The 16,018-nt window shown below is 41.4% G+C and overlaps 1 protein-coding gene across 1 annotated transcript in view; it reads right to left on the bottom strand.

The window, feature by feature from the left end:
* gabrr2a (gamma-aminobutyric acid type A receptor subunit rho2a) overlaps positions 1-16,018 on the bottom strand; it is a 78,273-nt gene that overhangs the window by 20,485 nt on the left and 41,770 nt on the right. Inside the window, exons 4-5 of the mRNA XM_004564181.4 lie at positions 15,255-15,478; positions 4,886-4,968 (exon numbers count right to left, since the gene is read on the bottom strand). Coding sequence (XP_004564238.3) covers positions 4,886-4,968; positions 15,255-15,478 — 307 coding nt within the window. The remainder of the gene's footprint in view (positions 1-4,885; positions 4,969-15,254; positions 15,479-16,018) is intronic.

Genomic DNA, 16,018 nt, shown 5'->3' with positions numbered 1-16,018 from the left:
TCCAGCACCCTGAGACTGTACGGTAAATGGAAGGAAGGAGGCTGGAGACTAATGAAACTTAGTCTCCAGTAAGTTCAATAAGGAAAATCTATGGTCTCACATCTGTCTGCTCCCAGGTGTTGCCGGCCAAATCCAAGCTTTATCACTCCCCCTTTTCCATACTTTTAAGCTGTTTGTGTGATCACTGGTCTAGTCAAATCATTTTCTCCAGGCCAATTAGCATTCATGTCACTTACTTTAAATTTCACTGCGCATCTATCATTCTATCAAGAATGACAAAGAAGTCGAATCAGTACTTCAACTTTTACTGGAGTATTTGTAAAAACTAGCATCTGTACTTCTACTTAAGTACACAATGTCTTTACTTTTGCCACCTCTGCTGATGGATCGTGAATGGATGGTCTGTCAGTTTTATACAATCTGTGGTTTACTTTTTGTCTTTACTTTTACCACCTCTTGGGGTGGGCCGTGATGCCTGGGTTGTGTTGTCCAGTGCCCCACTTGGGCTTCGGATTTGTTCGCAGTCCCCCGGCTTCTGTGGTGTTCTGGGACCTTCTCTCTGGGTGCCATTACTATGTCCAGGGACTGGGATATGCTGGATGACTTACACTAGATCTCCATGGTGGCTCTGGAAACTGGTGCAGACTTTCATGCATGTTTGTCACACAGCATGTTGTTGAGTTGTTTGTACAGCATAAGTTACCACACTACCTGGTGTTTATCTAAGCTAGCGTACACAATGTTTTTAGGGGTGTGCTTATCTTATGTAGATTACGGGTATAACCTCACAAACCTTACACACACACACACACACACACACACACACACACACACACACACACACACACACACACACACACACACACACAAAGAGGTTAGAGGAAAAAAATGATGCAGGAGTAATGGTGTTTCAAAATAATACAGACTGTCAGATGCCTCAACCTGTAGTTGATGGTAAATATGACATGTGTGCCTAGTAGCACAGCTCACCCTTAAATTCTCTTCTGAGAAAAATGTATGCTATGACTTTTAAGAATATTGCCTGAGGGAGGTGTGAATAATATAAATTGAAACAAATTAAATTACCAACACAATACCGTGTGGAACTCCAAAATGAACCTTACTGTATGAGGAAGATTTCTCCATTTAGCTGAACAAATTGGAGCATACTGGAATAATATCATTCAAACTACTGTAGCGCAATACCTTTAATACCTCCAGCATGTTCTAGTTGCATTTTTGTCCCACCGAGCACAGTATCTCAAAGCAACACAGGTCAGCTAATCACAGTCTGTTCATAAATCAAATTCTATTAGAACTCATAATACAAATTATTGACTTATTTTTAAGTGATTATTTTCCCCACACGGCACCACTGCAACTGATCTTACACCAAATCCTACTTTCCTTCCCTATGGCCTCAGTTCTGGTAACCTAGGAATGACTGTTCTCTGTAATTATCTGCCAAATGACAGTTCAGTGTACCAAGCCTTCTTGTAATTTCAGGGTGTGGTGCTCCATTGTTCTACTGGGAAATGTCAGTGCTCACGTCAGCAATGACAGTGCAACCTTGGGGGGTGTGATTGGCACTGTTCTGGTCCAATCTGAACCAGAGAGGTGTGTTGTTGTTGGAATTCTTTGACAGCCACAGTTTGTCCACATTCAAGCATAAGAGTGTCTGTAAGTGCACTCGGCACCATAATGGCATAGGCCAGTCTTTCTCAAATGGTGGTATGCGTACCACTAGTGGTACTTGGGCTCTCTCTGGTGGTACGCGGGAAATCTCCATTTTTTTTACGATTAAATAGTAAAAAGAAAAGGTCACAGCCAGACTACAGAGTGCTGGCAGGCTCGTTTCCCTGGGCCTTAAAACTGCAAAGGTGCCATGGTGCTGTCACGCTGACGGTAAAAACACTGCCCTTTTCCGCGGTGCCGCGATCCCAGCCACCATCAATGAGTCGGAGGCTCCCGGGAGAATCGGTAGGGGTGCGGGAGATACCGTCAGTGAGTCAGGATGCGATCCACTTCTTCTGCGAGAGGGCGTTAATCCTTCGCACCCAGCTGGCGAAGCCACCTCGCACCAGCAACTATCGGAGAAAGACGTGAGTGAACAGGAATCCGCCGTCATCTACTCCTAGCAAGGACAGCGTGCTCTCCATGAGCTCGAGAGTGGCACCATCACCCAGGCCCGAGAGAGAGAGGAGTTTCACGGCCTGCTCTATGTGAGAAAGGGAGTAGCACCGCAGTAGCGATGTACTGAGCGCGGTGTATTTTCCTTGGCTGGAGAGATCCCAGAGGAGGGTCATCACATGGCGGGTGGACAGCGGATCCAGCAAGGCCACCACATTTTGTGTCGTTGGCTGAAACACCACGACGAGCAAACTGAGCAAACTGAGTTTCGACGTACACAAACTATGAAGGAGGGTCGTGAAGCCAAAAATCCGGCAGCTTAACCGCCACAGCAAAAATTAAAATGTACAGCTCTGCTATCACTTCCAACATAAATGAAGACAGAAAACTAAACAGCAAAAGCGTTTGCAGGGTTACTGAAGTTGGGCTAGCCGGTATATAATGATGTGGCTAGCTACACAGCTATAGTTAGCATAACATAAACACAGTGAAGCTGGAGGATGAACGCTAACCTTTTTCCACTCGATAAAAGTTAACGTGAAGGTTCCCGATGGTTAGGGACAAATGCAATTGCATGTCGGGATGATTTAAATGGACCAAACTTCAGTCAGGAGAACAACTGAGATAATCCATCCACAATACAAGGTTAGTCATTAATATACTGCTGCATGGGCTGGGCTGTAGTTACATTGTAAGGTTTTACAATGAATAGAGCTTTAAAATGAATAGTGATGATTAAAACCAAGAGAGGATGACAGTGATCACCAACTTTTTTTAGGGGCTTGTTCTAAATAATTAGAACAAAATTCAAAACATTAAAACATGTTAAAAACACAACAGCCTTAATAAATGTAGAATAGTTTGGACATGGAAGCAGGGTTCATATGTCATCACTTAAAGATTGCATATCCCACCTGCTGTGAATGTTTTAATGCAGTACAGTTGTTATTATTATCACTTTTCACATCCTGTTTATGACAGTTAAAATGAATAACATTCATATAAGAAATAAAATTGCCTTGGGTAAACAGTATGTGGTGTTAAATAGGCCTATACTACTGTACTTTAATGTCGGTCATAAGGGTGGTACTTTAAGAGCCATATATTTTATGAGGTGGTACTCATTGTGAAAAGTTTGAGAACCACTGGCATAGGTCGTTATGGAGAATCTTTCCATTAGTCTAACTGTATATCCAGGAGAACCAATGTTCCACATCCTGGTTGTGGAGCACTGAATCAGCTGTTTATCCACTTGTGGTTGTGTGCAGGTGTATAGGATGTCTTGATGCATGCTCAATCATCCAAGTAAGTAAATCCCAAAAAGTTGATTCTGTTCATCTGGACGTAGCGTTTTCAGTGGGAGAAACGTTTCATCACTCCTCCAAGTGACTTCTTCAGTCTCAGCTGACTGCAGGTTTCCCCAATCTTATAAACAGTACATTTGCATAATGACTGAAACCAGCCCACTGAAGGAACAATGTGAATGGTACTCATGGCCAATGATCAATGGGCTTTGATCAGTGGTTTTTGATCAATGTTCATGACAATTTGCATGTTAATGATCAAGGACCTGACCTCACAGCTCAATTGTTAGCATAAAGTCAGTAACATTTTTTTAAACGGCAACTTCAAATGTAGCATTTCTATGAGGTCAACAAATATACATACATACAAACTGTTTGTGTGCAGTTTGTTGCACACTCAGTCTGCTAGCTTCTTAATGGTCCAAGGAGAGAAAAGAGTACGAGCGAGTACGAGCTAATCCATACATAGAAAAATGAGGCTGACAGGACAGGAGAGGAAGAAGAGAGGTGATATTTAAAGGTAAGGACTGCACAGTAGGAATTTGATAAGCTGAAAAAATAAAGGAAGCATATGATGTGAAGTTATGTCTTTTGATATTTTTGATATACTGAAAAGTCTTGCTAAACAAATTGAGGTGTTTAACGATTTTGTGTTATTTAAAAGGTTGCAAAAACACTCTGAAGTTTAATTTGCCATATTGGAATGGATTTAAAGTGAAGAAAATTGTGTTAGACTGGTGCACAGTGGCTATGGGTTGCATAATGGGGAGCAGACATTAATTTGAATTTAAGTATATGATGCTTAGATGAATTCAGTGAATGTGGTTCACCAACTTTATGTAGTTTTGCTACATAAAGTTGGTATTAGCATGGCAGCTGATCACAGCCTGTACACCAAGAAAAGTTTTGATTCTTTTCCTCAGACTGAGGTAACAGAAAATAGAGCTACTTTTAAAAATTCACCCTTTTTTTTACTCTGCTTGCTTGCTGAGTATATTACATTACATTAATATAGCACGAGGTTCAGTTGGCTTTACATAAAAAACAGCTGGGGCAAATGTTTTCAAAAAGATCTACTTTTACTTTCTTCTGAGCACATTTCAGAGTCTGTTTCTTTGCTTTTTACTTTTGACTTTTACTTGAGTAAAGAATTTGAATCAGTACTTCAACTTTTACTGGAGTACTTTGTAACCCTGTCTGCACTTTTGCCACCTCTGCTGATGCATCAAGATGATGGTCTGTCAGTTTTATACTGGTTTAACTGCAATTCTCCTAACATGTATGGAGAAAAGTTCAAATATAGAGGAACTGTTACAAAAAACAAAACAAAGAAATAGCAGAGTACATGGTAGACAATACAATTTAAAAAGAAGATAATATATTGATATTTACTAATAATAATGAAATACTTGATATGTGCACCATTTTATCATCAGATGAAATTTACTTACAACTCTCCAGCTCCAGTGAACAGGTTTGAGAATCCAGAGGAAAGCGACTGAAGTCCATGTTACAGGCTGCTGTTACTGTTACTCTGTGAGCAAACAATGCACCAATAGAGGGACACAGTGAGAGTAGTGCACACTGTAAATTCACATGTGACAAAATGAAGAATATCAATTTATCAGAAGACAAGTGGAAAAGACCCTCACAGTGACACGGTCAGAACCAGGATTAGAGTTTGGTTGTCATCACAGCATATTTCATATTTCTGTGGAATGAATTATAATACAGATATAATTTGTGCCCCTTCATGTACCACATCATTAGCTGGGTTGGACCTCTTCAGAAATATCTTAATTCTATGTTGCATAAATTCTACAAGGTGCTGGAAACATTGCAGACTTTTGGTCCACATATTGACATGATTACATTTGTCAGCTATATATCCATGATATCCATTCCATCACATGCTCTATTGAATTGAGATGAGGTGACTATGGAGGCCATTTTAGTACAGTGAACTCATCGTCATGTTCAAGAAACCAGTTTGAGATTATCTGGGCTTTGTGACATGATGTGTTACCTGCTGGAAGCAGCCATTAGAAGATGGGCATAGTATAATTGTAATGAGATGAATATGATCAGCAGCAATACTCAGGCAGGCTGTGAAATTTAAATGCTGCTCAATTGATACTAAGTGCCCCAGAGAGCATCATGAAAATATCCCCCACACATTACACCACTGCTGGCAGCTTCTATTGCTGATATAATGCTGGGTAGATTCATGTTGTTTATGCCAAATTCTACAGTGCAAATGTAACAAGAGAAATCAAGACTCATCAGACCGAGAAATGTTTTTGCAATCTTCTGTTTTTTTTTTATTGAATTGTAGCCTCTGTTTCCTGTTCTTAGTTTACAAGTCCGGCACTTGAAGACACCAGTGCGATATTCTGCCGATATAGCTAATCTGCTTTAAGGTACAATGTGGAGTGTTCAGAGATGCTCTGCTGCATACCTTGGTTTTAAAAAGTGGCAACAAGTGCCTTTCTATTAGTTTAAAACTGCCAAGGGGATCATTGGAACCAAACTCCTGAATTTTGACACTGTGTATGCTAGCCGTTTACAGAAGCGAGCTAGCTGCATCATCAAGGACCCAACCCATCCAGGTCACAGACTTTTTGTACCCCTCCCATCGGGGAAGATATATGGGGCAATCAGAACCCACACAAACAGACTAAAGAACAGCTTTTTCCCCAGAGCTGGAGCCTGTGTCACCCCTCCCCCAACACACAATAGCTAACTCTCTCTCTTTTACCCCATATCATGTCTGCTGCTAATGTAAAAAGTCATTTACTGGGCGTTAATGTTTAATGTTTGCACTAAATTACCACACTGTAAATACTGTTATACGTATTATTTTAGACACTTTATGGGACATTCATGTTTGCACTCAACTACCACATTGTAAATACTGTTATATTATCTTATACTGTTTGTTATATTGTAAATACTATTATATTTTCTTTGTTATTTACTGTGCTAAGTGCCTTCCTTTTACTTTATATCTTATACTTTTACTATGGTTATTTATTACTATGCTGCTTCTTGTTTTATTGCTGCTGGCCTCTGTGAGCTACCAAACAAATTTTGTTGTATAACTACAATGACAATAAAGTTCTTCTTATCTTCTTATTGTGTCTTATCTTATCTTATCTTATCTTATCTTATCTTATCTTATCTTCTTAAAGCAGTTTAGCCATTCTTTTCTGATCTCTGGCATCAATAAGCCAGCCATAAGTCACCAACTCCCACACCACGTGGGAAACCTCACTGTGTCATGAACATATATTAGAATATTAGTAAATGCATCATGTTGGACCATGTGACTGAATGATATTTGCATTAATGATTTGCCAAACGAATTGGCCAGTCAGTGTATGTGTATTATTCAGTTACAATTGATGTTACAGACCAGCAGGAAATTTAAAATTTAGGAATCACAAGTCACAGTGCTATGGTACATCTCAGTTAACACAGGGTGTATCTTTTAATGACAGAGTATAGAACACATAGAATATGATTTGTTACTATGATTATAACACAACTGCCAATTTTTTCTCATTTTCAGTCTTGTTTTTAATCTCTCTGAGTGTATATATTGTTTTATATTGTCTCCTTTGGGGAGGTTGTTTGCCAACCTCAGTTTGCTTTATTTGAAGTTTGCTTTTTCATGTTTCTCCACTAAGTTTTTTTGTTGTTGTTGTAGTGCATTCTGTTGAATTTTTCCTGCGATTACTAGATTTTTTTCTTTCTTTTGCACCCAAAAAGTCTACTGCATGTGGACCAATAATCATGTGATGCTGATGACAAACAACTCCAGAGGCTGAAGAAGTCACTTGGATGAGTGACGAAACGTTTCTCCCTCTGAAAACGCTACACCCAGTTGAACAGAATCAACTTTTGGGGATTCATTTACCTGGATGATTGAGCATGCATCAAGAGACTTTGTGATACAATTACAGCAGCCTTTATTAGTTGCACTGTGACTTGTTTTAGTATATAATATGAATCAGTAATATAAGGAAATATATTTACTTATAAAGCAAATATCCCTTTTGATTGTTGGAAGCAGGGTGGATTAACATGAGCCCCCCTCTGCTCACTACTTTTCAGGCCTGTTTCACCTTGAGGAAGATGGATCTGATTGGCCTTGTCAGCTAATCCAACTAATCCACTGCCACTCCCTTGTGCCCAGATACACTTTCCTCCAACCTATCCCAATGGCAATGTTCCCTCTAAGCCAGGGGTGTCAAACTCAAATACACAGTGGGCCAAAATTCAAAACTGGAACAAAGTCGCGGGCTAACATTAATATTTATTGAAAAAAAAATCTTCCTCTAGATATAAGAATGAATCTTTTCTTATGGACTCAAACAAGTTTTGCTGAAAAATTGAATATGGAACAAGCAAAGCTTAATACTAAATAATATATATATTAGCTGTATAATACCAGTAGGCCAGCTCTAATAGTAATTTGGTATGGCTTTGCGGGCCAAATGTAATTAGTCTGCGGGCCAAATTTGGCCCACGGGCCAGAGTTTGACTCCTATGCTTTAAGCTGTGCGCTTGCGCACATGTAAAACCAGAGTTATGATAAAAATATATGCAATGTTTGGTTTTCTTCCTGAATACTATCGTTGTTTATATTTACTGCGGGAAGAAACGGTAAAAACGGCGTTTTATAAGGAAAACGCTCGAAAGCACTCTCCGCCTGTGAGCAAAACCAAAACCAAAAAACCCCCACCCTTTCCTATTGGTCGAAAAATGTACCATGTCGACCAATCAAAAAATGATATGGCAACTAGGGCTGCCACGATTAGTCGACTAGTCACAATTACGTCGACTATCAAAATCGTCGACGACTGAGTTAATCGTTTGAAGCTTTGTAAGATCACAACAGACGCAGGAATAAGTAGCAGGATTTAAGAGTGTAATAACGGACTGAAACAGAAGATGGCAGCACTGCATGTACAAGGATACCAGCTTCCGTTAAACCCCAGAAGAAGAAGAAGTAGCTCTGTCCCAGAATTCATAGCGCGGCCCTGCTCAGTTTCCAACAATGGCGGCGGCTAGTTAGTTATAATATTACTCTTATTATTCTTTCTGGGTCACAAAATAAACGTTTAACATATTTTCAGGCGAGAATGTAGCTGTGTAAACCTCAAATATCTGCTCAGTTTATCAAGACACCGCATATTTTCAAAAGCGCTCCGACGTTTTCGGAGACGTCTGTTACCCACTAGCTCGATAGCTAGCCGGGGGCTAGGCTCACTAGAGCCGTGAGAACATCGGACTCCCGGCAAATCATTTTCAAACCCACCGCCGTCTTTCGCTACTCAGTTAAACATGATATATAAGTCACTTAGATAACTTAAAAATGTTATTTTTTTGGCTTTTTTTAGTATTTTATTTGTTCCTGAGTAAATCGGTTTGGCTGAGATTAAAGTTATAGTTTTTACACAGCTGAATAAACGTCAAGCAGACAGCTGATTATCAGAAGTGTGAGATGCTCAAGAATTTACTCCGGTGTCCCGTTATAGTTTAGATATCAAGGAGTTTATTAAACTTCACCGAAACAATCTGCAAATTTCATTAAAATTTAATAAAGTACCATCTTGTCTTTATTTTTAGTTAGCACATACCTTAAACACTTAAAGCTGTAAGCTAAGGATAGTTATATAAGACAGATGCATGCTGGTTCAATAAGTTGTAAATTTTACGTCCAATGGATGCATGACCTGATTAGTCGACTAATCGCAAAATTAATCGGTGACTAGTCGACTATCAAAATAATCGTTTGTGGCAGCCCTAATGGCAACATGGCATTTAGTTGTTTAGGAAGGGGGGAAGTTTTAGGAGTGACGGCGGTGTTTTGAGATGTGAGAGATTTGCAACGTTTAGCACAAATCTTGTGTAGTTAGTGTGTAGTGTAGTCAGTAGTTTTGTTGTGTGTGTCAGAACCATGAGGCGACACTGAGTGCTACAGGTGTTACAGCAGTGATACATCTCCTGTTGTCAGGCCTGCAGGTCTCAGGCTGTTGTTCTCCTTTATCTCATAGTGGACAGAAATTAGTTTTTAGAGTGGCACAAATAATTTGTGTGGCATCAAATTTGATGCAAAACACCTGATTGTTCTGTAAATAGTTTGAAATGTTTATTTAAAAAAACGCCTTGGCTGCATTTTTAGGTAAACAGCTGCAAAAAACTTTGTTGTTTGCAAAACTCAGTTACTTTTTTGAAGAAGTAACTATATAATTAAATTGCCCAACATTGGTCATTATATAGGCCCTGCGACAGACTGGCAACCTGTCCAGGGTGTACCCCGCCTCTCGCCCTATGACAGCTGGGATAGGCTCCAGCGCCCCCCGCGACCCTGTAAAGGATAAGCGGGAGTGAATGGATGGATGGATGGATGGTCATTATATACTGTATTTTGCAGACAGAGAGTTACAGGACTCTCTCCCAGACCACAGGCTCATACTCATAATACAAGTCAGAGCTTTAAAAAAATAAAATAAAAATGCATATATATATTTATATTTTCATTATAAGTGGGCTAAAGCAGTTAATTAAAAGTAGTCTAACATAAATGTAAATGCTGTAATTTGATTATTTTAATAAACCATGTAACTTGGATGGATTCGATGCTGGCGTGACCACAGTGGTCCAAGGGACCGCTCCGGGAATTTGTGTGTTCGCTCAGACACATGAAAAATTAGAGGGAACATTGCCCTATGGGCTCAGCTGCTGACTTTGAAATTCCTCCCGGCGGTGCCCCTGCCAGGCAAACAGTGAAACATGGTGGCATATGACACAGTGGCCCGGACCCCTTAGCCCTCTGTTGTAAAAACCCTTATCACATCACATGGCCCTTCCAGCCAAGCTGGTGCTAACCAGCCCAAGATCCATATCGAATAAAACTTTCATTCTAAATGACTTTATGTCCAGCTCCAATTTGGATTTCCTGTTTGTGGTAATGAAGTGCATGAAGTGTTTTACCATGCCATTATATGATGCAACTGGGACTATTTAAAAGCCACTTTGTGAATCGCTACCATATCATGGTCAACGGGTTTGTGTGTCCCAGGAGCCAAGCCCAGGGAGGGTGGCAAGGGCAAGTGGGCCTTAGTCCATGGGGCCTGGCTCGGCAGTCTGAAAAGGGGACATGGGACCACCCTCCTATAGGCCCACCACCCACAGGAGGAGCCATAGGATTTGGGTGCAATGTGTGCTGGGCACTGGCCAGGGGCAGATACCCTGGCTGACTGATCCCCCAGCTATTGAAATTAGCAACTGGGACATGGCATATCACCTCTCTGGAACCAAACTCCTGGAGAGGGGCTTGACTGTCTCAATCTGGAGTTACCCTTGGTGAGAGGCAGCGGGCTGGGGTGGGTATCCTACACCCAACATACAGGCTTGCTGCCTGTATGTTGGGGTTTTTTCCCAGTGGACGAGAGGGTTTGTTGTCGGGTTGGTTGAGGAATGGGTCCTGACTGTTGTCTGCATTTATGTGCTGAAAGATGGTTAAGAGTACCCGGCCTGTGCTTAAGGGTGCTCCACCTGGGGACTCTGTTGTCCTACTGGGAGACTTCAACACTCATGTGGGCAACGACAGTAAGACCTGGAGGGGCATGAACGGCCAACCAGATCTGAACCCAAGTCGTGTTCTGTTATTGGATTTCTGTGCTTCTGTGTTTGTCCATAATGAACACCATGTTAGAACATAAGGGTGTCCATAAGTGCACATGGCACCAGGACACTTTAGGCCGCAGGTCAATGATCAATTTTGTAATCGTATCATCAGATCTGCAGCCATATGTTCTGGACAGTCGGGTGAAGAGAGTTGCTGAGCTGTCAACTGATCACCATTTAAGTGGATAAGGTGGCGGTGGAAGATACTGGGTAGACCTGGTGCGCCTAAAAATATAGTGAGGGTGTGCTGGGAATGCCTCACATGTTTTTTGGGTGGCTGCAGCTCAGGAGGTAGAGCAGGTCACCTACTGATTGGAAGGTTGGTGGTTCAATTCCTGGCTCCTCCAGTCTGCATGTCAAGTATCCTTGGGCAACATACTAACCCCAAGTTGCTCTACGATGCATCCATCGGAGTGTGAATGTGGTTAGACAGCACTAAGTTTAGAGAAAGTGTGTGGGTGTGACTGTGGCATGTTGTATGTAAGAATCAGTCCATTTACCATTTACCATGTCCAGCCAATCTCAACTGCACTGAGTTGCGGTCGCAAGGTGATTGGGGCCTGTCATGGTGGTAACTCCCAACCAGATAGTGGGAACCACAGGTGAAGGGAACCGTAGAAGGAGTCCTATCAGGCTTGGTTAGCCTGTGGGACTTGGGAGGCAGCCGATACGTACCAACAGGCTAAGCGGGACGCGGCTCGGACAGTGGCTGAAGCAAAACTTGAGTGTGGGGGAAGTATGGAGAGACCATGGAAAAACACCTTTGCACTGCCTTGAAGTGATTCTGGCAAACCATCAGGCGACTCAGAAGAGGAAAGCGGTGATGTACCTGCACTGTATATATTGCGGGTGGAATGCTGCTGACTTTGACTGAGGACATTGTTAGGTGGTGGAAGGAATACTTCAAGGACCTCCTTAATCCCTCTGACATGTCTTCCCTAGAGGAAGCAGAATCTGGGGAAGAGGGGGGACGACTTGCCTATCTCTGGGGATGAGGTCAATGAGGCAGTTAAACAACTCCTTGGTGGCAGGGCCCCAAGAGTGGACGAGGTTTGTCCTGAGTTCCTGAAGGCTGTGGATGTTGTAGGGCTGTCTTGGTTGGCACGCCTCTACAATGTTGCGTGGAGATTAGGGTCGGTACCTCTGGATTGGCAGTCTGATGGTTCCCATCTTCAAGAAAGGGGACCGGATGGTGTGCTCCACTATAGGGGGATCACACTCCTCAACCTCCCCCGTAAAGTCTATGCCAGGGTGCTGGAAAGGAGAGTCCGTCCGTTAGTCGAAACTCGGATACAGGAGGAACAATCCAGGTTTTGCCACGGGCGTGGAACACTGGACGAGCTCTTTGCCCTCTCGAGGATAATCGAGGGGGCATGAGAGTTTGCCCAAACAGTCCATATGTGTTTTGTAAACTTGGAGAAGGCATTTGACCATGTTCCTCTGTGTGTCCTTTGGGGATGCTTCAGGAGTATGGGGTTTCTAGCCCAAGACCTTGATCCAGATAGCTGGCCCCGCACCCACTCATTTCCAGTGGGTGTTGGACAGAATTTTTATGGACAGAATTTCTAGGCATAGCCAAGTGACGGAAAGCTTCCACTTGGGTGGTCTCAGAATCTCATCTCTGCTTTTTGCAGATGATGTGGTTCTGTTGGCTTCATCAGGTGATGGCCTCCAACTGGCACTGGAGTGGTTTGTCATGGTGAAGTGTAAAAGTGAAGCTTTTAATTTAGTGGTTGGTCTACCTACCTACCCTCACAAGCTTTGGGTAGTGACTGAAAGAATGGAATTGTGAATACAAGCATTGCAGTTTCAGAGCAGTTTCTCTGAAGGGTGGCTCTCCCTTAGAGATAGGTTAAGAGGTTTGGCCATCTAGGAGGGGCTCAGAATAGAGCTGCTGCACCTCTACATTAAAAGGAGCCAGTTGAGGTGGTTCGGGCATCTGACCAGGATGCCTCCTGGGTGCCTCCTGGGTGAGGTGTTTCAGCATGTCCTACCTGGAGGAGGTCCCGGGGCAGATCCAGGACACACTGGAGAGATTATGTCTCTCAGCTGACATGGGAGCACCTTACTGTTTCCCCAGAAAAGCTAGAGGAGGTGGCAGGGGAGAAGGAGGTCTAGACTCCACTCCTTAGGCTGCTGCCTCTGCGACCCAAGCCCCAGATAAGCGGAAGAAGATGGATGGATGGATTTAAAGGAAATCCGCTGAATCCTCGAAACCTTAAAAGTGAGTAGTGTGGAATCAGATATGGTCTGAAAATCTCATGCTTAGAAATCCTGGTTTACTTTATAACTTCTGTCTGATGAAGTAGCTTTTGGAGGTACATTATGAGTTGAAAGCAAAGTGACCATGATTAAAAACTGACTAAAAAGCAAATTATATAATTTTTATGCAATTTTTGTGAAATTATGGTGAAACCTGGCCGGCCATCCAGGACATGTTCCCTGTTTAAATGCCCACCTAAGATTTTAATTAGGGCTGAACGATATATCGCATTTGCGATAATATCGCGACATGATCAAGTGCAATTTTCTAACCGCAAAGGCTGCGATTATACTCTGGACATGTCCAAATTCATGGGCTGCATCCTCCTGAGGCCGCATTTGTAGACCGATTACGTCACAGCGACGCGCCGAAGGCTGTCCAAATTACTACCATATCCCAGAATTCATAGCGCGGCCCAGCCAAACTCCAGTTTCCAGCAATGGCGGCCGCTACTAAGTTTTAAAATTACTCATACTAATCTTTCTGGGTCACAAAATAAACTTTTAACATATTTTCAGGCGAGAAAGTAGTTGTGTAAACATCAAATATCTGCTCGGTTTATCAAGATATCCCATATTTGCAAAAGTGCTTCGACGTTTTCAGAGGCGTCTGCTACCCACCAGCTCGACAGCTAGCCGGGAGCTCGAGGGTTACTGATGCGGCCGAGAACGGCACAACTCCCGGCACATCATTTTCAGATCACCGCGGAGTTTCGCTGCTCGGGTTAAACGTAGTCACTTAGACAACCTAAAAATGTTATTGTTGGGCTTTTTTCAGTGTTTTGTTTGTTCGTGAGTAAATCGGTTTGGCTGAGATTAAAGTTATTAGATTAGATAAAATAAAACTTTATTAATCCCCCGGGTGGGTTCCTCCTTGGTTTTCACACAGCTGACTAAACGTCAAACAGAAAACTTATTAAACAGAAGTATGAGACAGTCGAGAATTTACACCAGTGTCTGGTTATATTTTAGATAGCAAGAAGCAGACGGCCGAGTTTATTAAACTCCACCGAGACAGCGGTGACGCTAATCAGAACTAGACCGTCCAATTTCACGCCTTTAAACTTTAAAGGCGTGTTTGTGTGTGTGTTTATACAATTGCTATTATGTTTGCACTTTATGTGTAATGTTACTGACTGCAGAGATCAGTAAGATGTGTGTATTTTTTATTTATTAGTTTTATTTATTTAATATTATTTTTTAATTGAATGACTGTCTAGTAGTTCACAGATGTCGAAAAACTGAGTGTGGTAAAGCCACTGATTTTTTTTATGTATATTTCTGCAATCTGCACATTGTACTGACTTTCATTTTAATGTTTACACCAGGGTTCCTTGTCAGCACTTTATGCTCAGATGTTTGTAAGCTAAAAATAAACTATTGTGTATGTTCAAATATACTGTTGTGATTGAAGAAGTTAAATAAAAATGTCAGTCATCAATTCATGCATCACCTCATGTCATCATAACAGAGGTCTGTCTTCCAGGAAAGAACAGTTTAAAATTAATGTAATATAGTATTGGCCATACTATATGATGTATTGCTTGTCTTTGTTTAATAATACAGAAGACAAAGACCTTAAAAAATAATCGCATATCGCATCGCAATCGCAATATTGGGGCAAAAAATCGCAATTAGATTATTTTCCATAATCGTTCAGCCCTAATTTTAATTAACCTGAGGCATAATTACTCCACCAATGAGATCTATTGATGTTTGAAAGGAAAATTGCAAAAGCTTCCAGATCGCTTTTCAAGAAACTTGGAGAGGAATAATTTGAATAATTCAATTAAAAAATACAATTGGAGGCTGATTCAAATATTGATCTGTCAATAAATCAGATGCAGAGATTCTACAGACCTCAGGCTGTAAAGCACATGTCCATCAGGAAAGACCCGGAGCATGATATTGTCAGTAGTCGTATCGTGGATAAAGGATCTCTTAGAGTGGACAAAGAAGACATCAGGGACCCAAATCTTCTTCACCAAACGGCCATCAAACGTCATACTCTTGTTGGTGCTGCTGGTGAAGGACAGACGGTCATCCTTCCAGTAATGTCTCAGATACAAGGTCATGGTGAAGTCCTGGTGGAGTTAAAGAGTGTAATTAAAAGACTGTAAATGTGGAGATTATGTAGTGACTGAGTGAACGAAACACAAACATTTACCAAATTCTAATGTACCAATTGCACTCATCAAGCCATGCCAATTTTCTCATTAAATAATCAAATTGAGAAAGCTACAGGCATTCCAATCCCTCTGTTGCTTTTGTGTTAAAAATATCATTGGCACCAAAGGAAAAAAAGAAAAAATATATTTCCAAGTTTTATGGTAAGATGTATATCTCAGGCATACTAATAGAGAAACAACAACACTAACAAACAGTAACAAAGTGATTGACTCAATTTCTTTAATATCCTCTTATACATGAACCCACAAGGTATTTATCATACCAAAGCAAAAGTTTAAAGTGTAAGGGAGTAACCAACACTGGTTTTAAAGTAGATCTCGGAAAACTCTATATTCTAATGGTTGTTCAATGATACACCCCTCTGCAACCCATATCTATCTTGATTTTCTATTGTTTTTTATGTTGGCAGAAATCAATTTTACAGCAATTTTATT

Source organism: Maylandia zebra, linkage group LG19 (assembly GCF_041146795.1).
Source record: "Maylandia zebra isolate NMK-2024a linkage group LG19, Mzebra_GT3a, whole genome shotgun sequence".
NCBI lineage: Eukaryota > Metazoa > Chordata > Actinopteri > Cichliformes > Cichlidae > Maylandia > Maylandia zebra.
This window is presented reverse-complemented; position numbering and strand designations above follow the sequence as displayed.